This window comes from Chiroxiphia lanceolata, chromosome 3 (assembly GCF_009829145.1).
Source record: "Chiroxiphia lanceolata isolate bChiLan1 chromosome 3, bChiLan1.pri, whole genome shotgun sequence".
NCBI classification, from domain to species: domain Eukaryota; kingdom Metazoa; phylum Chordata; class Aves; order Passeriformes; family Pipridae; genus Chiroxiphia; species Chiroxiphia lanceolata.
This window is the reverse complement of record NC_045639.1, coordinates 85,906,951-85,919,161: the sequence shown is the minus strand read 5'-3', so window position 1 is coordinate 85,919,161 and position 12,211 is coordinate 85,906,951. Positions and strand designations below refer to the sequence as shown.

Below are 12,211 nucleotides of genomic sequence, written 5' to 3'. Positions count from 1 at the left end.
AATTTCTTTTCTTTTATGTGACACTGCCATACATTACTATCTTCCTGTTTTTCCACAGCAATAAAAGTCAATTTTCACACTCATCTGTGTTTATCTCTGTGAATTGTCTTGATACACAAAAGTAGCTCACTTTCCTACTTCTAAAAATACCAGGTTGTTTTGCATCTTCGAAAAAAATTAAAAAGGAAGCAAAATCACCAACTCGTTTTGCCTGTAATGACAATTAAGATGATTTCCATCCAGACGGTGTTATATATCTGAAAACACAAAGACCTTTTCGCTAGAGTGACAACAACATCTGCAAAAATCAAATATCATCATCCATCCCAAGAATTTCCTGAAGATATCTGCCAAGTTCTTTTACTAGTAGGTGATGATTAATCATAACCTGTCTGGCATCTGAGTAGAGAGATCCAATCCCTGACCAGAAAGAAAAGCTATATTCAGACATAGCTGAAAGCAAACTTTAGCAAGATCCTGAGCACCATTATTTTTATAAAATGCAAAACTCAGATGAGTTGCAAATGATATGCAAATCTCATATTGCTTTGGAGTTTGTTATTGTTGATGGTGGTGTTCAGGCTTTTTTCTCTCTGTAAAATTAAGGCCTTATTGCTGTAAGTCTGCTCAGCTTCTTGTGGGAAGTGCAGAACTCTGCTTTCCTACCTCTCCCAAATTGTGCTAGAGATTTTCAGGTGACATAGTGCAATGGATGCTATTAAACTGGGTTTTGGTGGTTGTTTTTTTTTTAGTAGGCACACAGTAATGCTTGAGGATATCATATTTCAGAGGGTGAATTCAGGTGACCTAGCAAAAGGCTGTATGTCTCCAGAGTAGTCTTTAAAAATCCAGTTTGCAGATTTTGGCAATCTTGCACATACTGAATTTTACTTTGTTGATAAATAATTCTGTTTCGTCCAACTGGGTAATTTGCAAAACATGATAATACACATCATCTTTCTATATATGGTAATATCATTTACTTCTCTGTTCAGAGATGTAATTATAGGTAAAAATATTGAAAATTCATGGTTTCTGGGGTAAATACTTATGCAAGGTCACTGGCAGTTCAGCCCATATTTGACTAAATTCTTCTGCCATAGCTATGTGAAATATCTCACTGATTTCATAGCAAGGGGACTATTCACAGAGAAAAGGAACCACCACCTGGTAAAAACATTATGGTTGCTTCTTCAAATTAACAGTTCTAGTATATTCTAATCACGGGTTTTATTCTTTGCCCTCCTGAACCGGTAAAGGGAAGTAGTTAATCCCTTTTTTGAGGCTAAAAGCAGGTTTTCAGCCAGTTATGATGAAATTACCTTTTCTGTTCTATGATCTTTCTCAAGGAACAAGTGCTTAAGGAATAATGACACAATTACTTCCTTCTCTGAATACCCCTCTACTAGGGTATTCAGAAGCCTTAAAAGTCTGTGAATATCTTTTCTTGTTTCTTATTTCAGCTAGCCCACAGGAGCATAAAATACACCAATGCCCAATATACTTCTAGGCTGTGCAAAAAAGCTGCTGTTCCTACAGTCAAGTTTGTATAAACAGACTATTTCTTTTAAGAATCCGAAAAAGAATGACCTTATTTTCGCATACTGATATATGGCCAGAGTCAGGAGTCAGGCTTTACCTTAAACTGCTTAAAATATCCAATTTATATCAGTTTATGACAGAGCCCATTGAAAATATTTTTCTTATCATGTTTCTGTAGTGTGATGTGCTCAAATGCAGTGCTCTGGAATGTGTGTTGTGCTACCTTTGTGCTGTAGTGTCTGATTAAAATTCAAAGTACCTTTCTACATTAATTAGATGATATCCTTCAGTCCTGGCCAGTTAGACAAATTGAAGAGAGTTCTGAGAGTAGCAATAAACATGATGAAGCTACAGGAAGGACTGATATACAAAGAGATGTCAGAAAAACTAAAATGCTGGTCATGACTTCCTTCCACCACTCTTAGCGACACAAATAGAAAGTTCTTAGTTGTTTCTATGTAGTGGTTGTTGTAAACCTCAATTAAAACTTATTTAAACTCCTTAGTGAGTGTGCCATAGGCATGATCTGTGCCATGGTAAGCAGACAGAGCCAATGTGAAAGCAGGCTTGGTGGTCTTAGTGAATTATGGAGCCCAGTGTCTCTGTAACACCACAGAATCATAGTGTTGGGGTTTTTTTCCAAGAGCAACTTTGAAATTGTAGGTAATGAACTGTCCTCAGAACTACTCATAAGAAATGACCACTACGAGCTGTGCCTTTTCTCTAGATCACAGATAATAACTATAACCCAGGACAGCTTAAAGGTAGCTTAAATTTGGTCATACACTTGCCAGTTAATTTCCTTTGTGATTTAAAACAGCTGCAGGGTAGATAACACAAACTCTTGAGATTTTCTGTTTATTTCTGCAGTTTTGGGAGCAGATGTGCCCTACCCATGTTTGTTGTCTCTCTGTACTCCTCTGTAGCCAGAGCAGACACAGTAATTGACAGTCATTGCGGTTTCTGGCCTATTCCACTATTCTTAACAGTAGCGTGTGAACTCTGAGCATTTTCTGTGAAATTATAGCAAACACTATTCTGATGCAATAGTGATGATCCAAAAATGATTAAATATTGTTCATTTCTCTATTCGGATAAAATCAAAGAAAAAAATTCACAAGATTCATTTAACCTGTATTGTTTCAAAGTAGCATTTTTATTTAGAAGGATCTTCCAACACATTAGCATTAAATGCAGGCAACAAGAAAAACTCCTACTAACATATTCTTACTTTAAAGAATACGAAAAAGAGAAAAATAATGAAGGTTTGTGTATTAGTTTGAGCACGTACATGAGCTTAGAGCAGGTGAGAGATTGTCATCAATTACATTTCCTAATATCACAGGATCACAGAATGGCTTGGGTTGGAAGGGACATTAAAGATCATCTAGTTCCAACCCCCTTGCCATGTGCACCTTGCACTAGACCAGGTTGCTCAAAGCCCCATCCAATCTGGCTTTGAACACATCTGGGAATGGGGTATCCACAACTTCTCTGGGCAATCTGTGCCAGTGCCTTACCGCCCTCACAGTAAAGAATTTCTTCTTAGTATCTAGTCTAAATGAATTAGGGGACTGGGCAATCACCAACCATAGGAAGTTCAACAAGGAGAAGGGCCAGATTCTGCACCCGGAATGGGGCAACCCTGGATGTATGTCCAGACTGGGGAATGAGATGCTGGAAAGCAGTGCTGTGGAAAGGGACCTGGGGGTACTGGTTGATGGCAAGTTGAATATGAGTCAGCAGTGCCCTGGCAGCCAGGAGGGCCAACCATGTCCTGAGGGCATCAGGCAAAGCATCACCAGCTGGTCACAGGAGGGGATTTTCCTGCTCTGCACTGGGGTGGCCTCACCTTGGATTCTGTGTGCAGTTTTGGGCACCACAATATAAGAGAGAGATATTAAGCTATTAATAGAAAGATATTAAGAAAGTGTTGTGACCCGTGCCAGAAAGGGGTGTCACAACAACCTGAGGTAACCCAGGTTCTTCTTAATAAATGCCTTGGGGTGGATTAGAGTGAAAACCACACTGAATAATCAGTGTTTGAAGACACATATATGTAAGGTTTATTTTAGAACAATTTTGTTGCCATTTTGAGTGTCATCATCTATATCTATCATCTATAGCAATATGGCATAAAGATAACATTTAAGGAAAATGCATAAGGGAGAGAAAGGGAAAGACAGAATAAGGGTAAGGGAGAGTAAGGGTAAGGATAAGGGTGGAAAAATGTATGTAGTCACCTCCCATGGGGTCCAGCAACGAAACTTGGTAGTTGCAGCTTCCATGTGTATTAGTCGAAGTGATGGTCTTGATCCGTTGGGTGTGAGGGAGGGAAGCTCACACACTCAAGGAAGTTATGAGTTGTTATATACTTCCAGCTCAGGTGGGAACGCCTTGTACCTCCTCAGGGTGGGGAGTTTTACCATGGATAGGGTCATGCCATGAGCCTCCAACGTCTCCTGGGCATGTGCAGAGTTCCTGTGAGGGGCATGGTAAAAGGATTTTTCTGACCTTTCAGGATTGGTGGGGGGATGGGCTTTGACCCTCCAATGTCTCTGACAGCTGAGGCCAGACATACAGAGTTCATGTGAAGGACATGGCAAAAAAGGCTCTTCCCGCCTTTTCAGGGCTCAACCCCTCAGCAGCACTGGCAGGGGCCCCACTGGGTGGGCAGCCGCTCCTTCCCAACCTGCAAAATTCCCCTGGCGATCCTAGAATGTGTAAATCATAAACCGTTTCAGTCTCTGAAAGAAAGACATTAAGGTGTTAGAGAACATCCAAAGGAGGGCAACGAAGATGGTGAAGGGCCTTGAGGGGAAGCATATGAGGAGCAGGTGAGGTCATTTTGTTTACCCTAGAGAAGAGGAGACTGAGGGTAGACCTCATTGCAGTCTACAACTTCCTTGTGAGGGGAAGAGGAGGGACAGGCACTGAACTCTTCTCTGTGGTGACCAACGACAGGACCTGAGCAAATGGCCTGAAGTTGTGTCAGAGGAGGTTTAGATTGGATATTAGAAAAAGGTTCTTCACCCAGAGAGTGGTTGGGCGCTGGAACAGGCTCCTCGGGGAAGTGGTCACAGCACCAAGTCTAACAGAGTTCAAGAAATGTTTGGGTGATACTCTCAGGCACATGGTGTGACTCTTGGAGATCGTCCTGTGCAGACATAGGAGTTGGACTCGGTGGTCCTTGTGGGTCCCTTCCAACTCAGCATATTCTGTGATTCTGTAAACTGATACTTGTTTAGTTTAAGACCATTCCTCCTTGTTCTGTCATTACATGCCCTTGTAAAAAGCCATCCTAACACACTTTCTGTAATTTTAGAGATTGTTCTGATGGCACATGAAGGCTTTGAGATGTTTCACAACATCCAAATAAAGCTTTTGTGTTCTCTGTTTACTTCTATAACTGGGTCCATTTGCGTGATACCTTTGAATACTGTAAAATCTCACAACATCCCAAAAATTCATAGTAGGAAAGTTGCATTGGAAAAGTAATTAGAAGTAAAACAATCTCTTATGAGGATTTGTGATGCCTCCTTTTCTACAATTATCAATCTCTCAGTCACAGAGTTGCCATTAGAAGTGCTTATAGCTTAGAAATGCCAACTACGCCTCCATCGGTAACACAAACAATCCAGAATTTCTGGAGTTTGATCAGACTAGGGCAGCTCAACACTAGCTTTCCTCTGCGAAGTGGAGAACTCAGGCTGACAAATCTTGCATAAATTATTCAAGTTTCAGGTAGTTACATTACTGGGGTTCAGTTACTTATCTTTACCTATATGTACTATTTTAGCGACATTGGACAATGTATAAATGTAATCTGTTACACACGTGAGTTCTGGGTTCATCTTTTTTCATTTTTCATGAGGGGATCCTGTTGTTAACATGGTTGTTGACTAAAAAAGTTACTATTCTCAAAACTTTCATGTAATCTCAGGGTTTCTGGAGTGTTACTAGGTGAAAGGTCTGAAGTCAAAGAATTAACGGTTTGAAATCTAATTTGAAATGAAGTGTTCGAAAGTCAACATTGCAAAAGCTACTGAGAGGATCTGAAATCTCAGATTGGATTTAACAAGAGAGGATGTTATCTACAAGGATAAAAATATGAGAGATATTTCAAAAGAGTGAATAAAATCATCATCATGGCTGAAGACATTTAAGGTTTTGGAAGATCATACACCAGATATTAGCTTGGAAAAAGAAAAAAGGGGTAAATGTGCATCAGAAACCTCTGTCTTAAAATAAGTAATCAGAGAGAAGTTTGGAATTATATAGCCCATTACTCATTCTCACGTCCAAAATTTCTCTGGTGTTTTGCAGAAAGATACAGAGTGAAAATTGAGGCCCCATTAAATTAATTGAAATGTTACTGTCCGATTCTACCTGTTTTCCCACTTTTACCACTAAAAGATAAAGAGGAAAATATCGATAAACTTTGGTAAAGCCTCCTTAAAATACAGAAATACCATGGAGGTTTTAGTTAAATTCATATGGAATATGAAAGAAAGTTCAGAATAGTATTTTACTTTCTTGATTTAAAAGAGGGCAAATGCCACCTGAGGCATACTATATAAAAATGTGGCAGGGAGAAAAGCATAAAGTACTTAACTTTTCATTTTTTCAAGGCTATGTTTAGATAAGAAAATCAAGAAAGTTTTGCATACTGAAAAGTGACTTTCAGCTGTTACAAACTTTTCTTTGGACTTTGATTCCATTCCAGGAAGTGTTTATTTTTATTTATCTTACACCTGTTCCTAACAAGTTAAACCCCACTGAAATAATGTGCCTGACTGCCTTTCCCTGCTTCCTAGGGAAACACAGCCAGGGAGGGTGATAGACACACTCTTTCCTTCCCTATTCGCAGCCTGAGGAGTTAGGGATGGGTTGGTGGTGGGGGCTGGGGCTGTGAAGAGTTGAAGACGATGAGAGGGCAAGGACAGCAGCCAGGACAGGTTCTCTTCTCTTCAGCTGTTTTTCAAATAAGTTCCAGTGCATTTTTTCCTCCCCTTTTTCCTCAGCCTTTCCTCCCTTTAAGGAGAGTCTCATCTCTACCCGCTGGACAGGAGGGTATACACAAGTAGACAACTTCTTTGGACCAATGCTTTTAAAAGGCAAAAGAGAGTTATGCTGCTGTTGACTTCTTTGTCCCTCGTGGTCAGAGGGGACTCAAGACCCTTGGTGGGGCAGAGGGCTCCCAGCAGTGAAGGGTAGATACTGTGTGCTGCTGGCAAGACTGAATTAATTTGAATTTTTTGAAGTGGGGGGCCTCCATAAAACTATTTTATAAAGAAAACTGTCAGAGCTCCTAGAATAAGTAGGAGTAAGGGCAGGTGCATGTTACTGACTTTTTTAAAAAATGTCCCGATGGAATTAGTTCACGGTAACCAAAACCCCCAGTAAACACTTTAATAATTTCTGTACCAAATTCATAATTCATAATATTTGGGTGACTGTTTTTTTTTTTTTAAGTTCTAAGAATGATTTGCAGGAATGCATGCTGCTTTACTAGTGGTCTCTGATTTGCTGCTAGCCAGTCAACACTAAATAGAAATGAATGTTACATTGCTACTCCACTTGGACCTGCATGGGACAAGTCAAGATCACCCTGCCATCATGTTCATCACCAGGGACACTGCTTCTTCTGCACAGTCCGTACTGTTCAAGGCATTCCAGCACACTCTATGTGAGCCTTGGATACAAATAAACACAACTAAATATAGAAGTTTGTTTTTAGGTGGGTACGTGTGGGCTAAGTGTCTATACTTCCAGTATAGTCAATTGAGATCTAAGGCTTAGTTCAGCAGGGTACGTAGAGGTGTCCCCTGTTATATGATATTCCATGCTCTCCAGTGACTTCTCTTGAAGAGTACAGTTTTCCCAGGTCCAAGAGCTGACAGATCTAGGAGATGTCTCAGATTCCTTAAGGCATCTCAAATGGCACTGGACAAATAAATTTAGGTAGCAGAATCAAACCTTTTTTGTACCGAGCCTAGATCATGAGGCAGCTGAGCAGACAGCAGGAGCCTTCCTGAGGATTAGCTACACCTCTCTCAGTTGACACAATTGCCTTGTGCTGCATGGGAAGTTTAAACACCTGCTTCACATGTAGACACCTAAATTCAAATGTCTTCATGTGGAGTTCAATCCCATCCCATCAATTTTTCTGCTCTCCATTAGAATTTGTGATGTCTAACTTTTCCTTGTCAGTTTTGCTGTTTCTGAATTCTCACCAAGACCTTCTGAATCTGCTTGTTGCAGTCTTGATACTCATGCTGTGCAGAGACACCCCAGGATACTTTATCCATTTCTGGCTCTTCTTGATCTCTGAACTTGTTGGATTTACATCTAGAAGCAAATCCAGTGGTTTTGGTAGCCAATTTTATAGTAGCCACCTAGGATTCACCTATGCAGTAGCCAAAGGTATTTTAAAATGTCAGAGTTTAAGACAGGCAGAAGGTCAGTCTAGCCCAACACAGTATGTGCAACAGTGACACCAGGCAACAGTGAACAGTCAGGGAACATTACACAAGCAGGGCAAATATACAGTGATATTTCTCTGCAAGCATCTCTCGGCTTCCAACAACCTCCTACTTGGAGACGTCCTGAACAAGAAGTGGGCTTTTGGTATTAATTAGCCCAGGATTAAATCTTCTCCCATGAGACTGTCTAACTGGCTTTAAACCTATATAAATTTCTAGCCCCTTGTGACAAAGATTTCCACAATTTAACAGAACAATCCTTAAACCACAGGTACAGGTTGTCTGTACGCTTGGCACTGTAATGAGAGCACAAAGCCATCCATAGGTGAGTTCAGAGAAACCCAATATGTTTGCAGGCAAGGAAAGGTATTTAGACCTCAATTTCCTTCAGTGGCTGAACAAAATGAACAAAAGCTATTTTCTGCTGTACTGGGGCAGGCTAAGAGAACAGTCTCCTACTTGTAGGTACAGTCAATACCGTTCACTGCTCTCTTGCGGAGGTGAGGAGTTTCACTTACTGAGTAATTCTTGACTTATAGGACCTGTGCTTGGGATAAGATGAGTGTTTATACTCAGTACAAAAGAAGTAAAACTCATATTAACAAGGACTTGCTTTCAGTTCTTCACTGGCAGACATGGGTCTAGATTTTCCTTGCATAGAAACATACAACACGAAACCCTAAGATTAAAACCAGGTACTTCTTACAAAGGCTCTTTAAGCTTTTAAAGATGATTAGGAAATTAATCTTGAGGTGAGGAAGTTACACAGCTTGTTCTGTGTTTCCCCACTCCGTGCACACCAATGTGTCCACCCCAATTATTGTAAAAGAATATTATGCCTTCTCACAGCATCCATGTTCCATCACTCTGCTGCTTGTCCTCATCTCCCCTTAAATGCTGTTCTGGCTCCAAGGGCAGCTGGCAGATTAGCTCATGCACACCTAAGTTTCTCTTACAGTTGTAATCTCTGACCCAAAGAAATAATAATAAACTCTAACACTTGCTGAGCTTCAACAAACTTTCCAGGCTGTCAGCTAAAAGAATGTTTCTGAGTACGCAACACTCTATCACCGCCGCGGCCCGGGTTCGGGTCCCGGTCAGAGGAGTCCCCCGGGTAGATGGAGCTCGTTAGCCCTGTAAGGCCATCCATCTAAGAGAAGGTCACTCTAAACAAACCTACGTCCTGAGGACCTCACTGCCACCGTCCAAGCTTGCTCGGCCCCGGCAGACGAACCTTAGGATTAAAGGGTGGGCTCAGCTCAGCGCACGCTGTGTCTCACCTAAAAAATCCACTGCGCAGGCTCGAAGGGCAAAGACCCTTCCCAAATCTTCGTTCGCGAAGACTGGCCATACACATCAGGGGAGTTGAGTCCAGAAACCATGTTCCTCAACCACATAGTGTCTGTTCTCATAGGAAATTAGTACTGTGCTTGTAAGTCTGATTCCACTGGACACTCACCTCTGGGGCTGCTCTATTTTTTTCCTAGCTTACTTTTCTTTTTTGTCTTTTTATAGGAAAGTTGCAATGGGGAGATATATAAAGGGGAAAAGTTCTAATCCATCTATTGATTTGTACAGTTTGATACCTCAGGTTTCAAAGCACCTACATGACGTTTCTTCAATGCTGCTCCTCTTATCCATATGTTTTGAAAATTGCTACCCTTAGTTTTCACCCTGGAGGCTCCCAAGGTAGTTCTGACACCAGCCCTGACCTCACATCCCTACCTCAAACAGGAATCTCAGTGCTCTGGATATCCACCCACTACAGTCTCTCTTTTCATTCAGCTTCTTCACTCGGCTCACGTACATATATGTGCTATTTATTGATACTTGGATATTAATGTTTTCTGTAATGTATTTCTTTCAGACATCATTGTTCTCATCGCTTCAATAGCAGTTGTTTCTGCAAAAACTCAGGGTAACATTTTTGCAACATCAGCACTGAGAAGTCTTCGTTTCCTACAGATCCTTCGTATGGTGCGTATGGACCGAAGAGGAGGCACTTGGAAATTATTAGGTTCAGTAGTTTATGCACATAGCAAGGTATGTAATCCTAGATACTAATTTTGTCTGGTTGACATCTTCACTTGATGTGATTCAACAAGAGGCCAAGGACATAAACTCAGTTTTGAGCAGAATACCCAAAATTTTCTGAAATAACATCCACTTTAATGTGAACTAGCACAAATACATCAGGCCATGTTTAATGCTAACAGTTTTTAGGATATCTTGAAAATGTTGTCCTTGATATGCAGTTGTAATTTGTTATTTGTTGGTGAAGTTGCTGAAGCGTCAAACCATAGGAGTAGATCTGGTCCACTTTCAAAGAAAATTTGCAGCCATAGGGAACCACTTGACTTTTAACTGCACAAATGCCAAAAGAAATACAGAGGGAGATCTTTTAATTATGTCTTCCTTAAGATGTCGTTCTGTTCAGTCTTTAAAGTGGATATTGATCTCTGTTTTCTTTTATCTAGGAATTAATCACAGCCTGGTACATAGGATTTTTAGTACTCATCTTTTCATCTTTCCTGGTTTATCTGGTGGAAAAAGATGCAAATACCCAGTTCTCCACATATGCAGATGCTCTCTGGTGGGGCACAGTAAGTACAGAAAAAAAACAGTAAAGCTTTAACCAGTATGCTAAAGTGCTTTGAATTTCACCTACGGAGGACTTTAACTTAGTGTGCTCTTTGATGAATTGTTTTCACTGGCAAAAAAACTTGTCTGAGAAGCTCCCTCCTCCAGTTATTCATTTGTACATCGACAGATTTCAGCCCATCCTGCAGAATAGCTGTTTGTGTGATTCTGCTTCAAGCCAGACCACTAAACCTTCAAGAGAATCATAGAACCATAGAATCAGCTGGCTTTGAAAGGACCTCCGAGATCATCAAGTCTAACCCTTGATTCACCACCACCGTGGTTACTAGACCATGGCACTAAGTGCCACATCCAGTCTCATCTTAAAAACCTCCAGGGATGGAGAATCCACCACTTCCCTGGGCAACCCATTCCAATGCCTGATTACCCTCTCTGTAAAGAATTTCTTCCTAATATCTAACCTAAACCTTGCCTGGCAGAGCTTGAGACCATGCCCTCTTGTCTTACTGATAGCTGCCTGGGAGAAGAGACCAACCTCCACCTGGCTACAACCTCCTTTCAGGGAGTTGTAGAGAGTGATGAGGTCTCCCCTGAGTCTCCTCCAGGCTAAACAACCCCAGCTCCCTCAGCCTTTCCTCATAGGACTTGTGCTCAAGTCCCTTCACCAGCCTTGTTGCTCTTCTCTGGGAGAGCTGCTCCAGCACCTCAATATCCTTCCTGAACTGAGGAGCATTGTACTTTTTAACTCACGGTTTTTCAGTAATATAGTTTGTAACATGGCCCCACAAAGACCTGCTTTGATACAAATCAAGAGGGCTGTAAGCTGCAATGCAGGAAGAGGAACAAGTGTCAGGAAAGAGGGGAAAAAATCTTACACCAGCTTTGTGGTGAAAGGGAGAGTATTATCAGTACCCTTAGAAAGATGTTGCTTCTCCTTCCTCTGTACTTTGAGTACAAAAAGCAAGAATATGCCCATTGTGGTTTAGCAATGTTATGTTTTACAGGTATAAAGCCCGTGATTTACTTGACATCATGTTTAACCATCGAATAATTTGTTTTTACTTTGTTGAAATCTCTGGTATCTAAGTACATGTCTGACTGCTTTTCTGAAAGATGGAGGATTATATGAATGCTTATATGGTTAATTAAACTAGGTTTTAAATGAACAACAAAAGGCTAGGTCTGAAGTTTTGATTTTCTTATTTTTTAAATAACATAATGTGTAGGGGTTTTTGCTTAAAAATGCCCTATAGTGATCTAGACTCATGTAATGTGTGAGAGTTACTTAGGCAGATTAAGAAATCTGCTCCCAGAAAACCTACAGCAGGGTTATTGTCAGCCAGTATAAAATGGCTTTTCTTTTCCTTCTGGTGCTGTAGAAAAAACAGTGTGCTCTGAGAGTGGCTGGGTAGTGAAATGATACCTGTTAATTAATGCTGAACCTAGCTAAATAACCAGATAACCTAGAACACAGTTTTCCTGGAATAAGTGCAAGACCTGAACTAGTCTCTGCCGCCTTTTCTCATCACAAGGATGCACAGATGGAGCTTTCTCCTCTTAGACCTTCTACTGACAAGATTTCA

At 40.8% G+C, this 12,211-nt stretch overlaps 1 protein-coding gene across 3 annotated transcripts in view; it reads left to right on the top strand.

Annotated features, from left to right (window-relative positions):
* Positions 1–12,211, top strand: part of KCNQ5 (potassium voltage-gated channel subfamily Q member 5) — a 284,924-nt gene that overhangs the window by 221,462 nt on the left and 51,251 nt on the right. For all 3 annotated transcript variants that reach the window (XM_032682901.1, XM_032682900.1, XM_032682902.1), the window contains exons 4-5: positions 9,895–10,070; positions 10,505–10,630. In XM_032682901.1, coding sequence (XP_032538792.1) covers positions 9,895–10,070; positions 10,505–10,630 — 302 coding nt within the window. The remainder of the gene's footprint in view (positions 1–9,894; positions 10,071–10,504; positions 10,631–12,211) is intronic.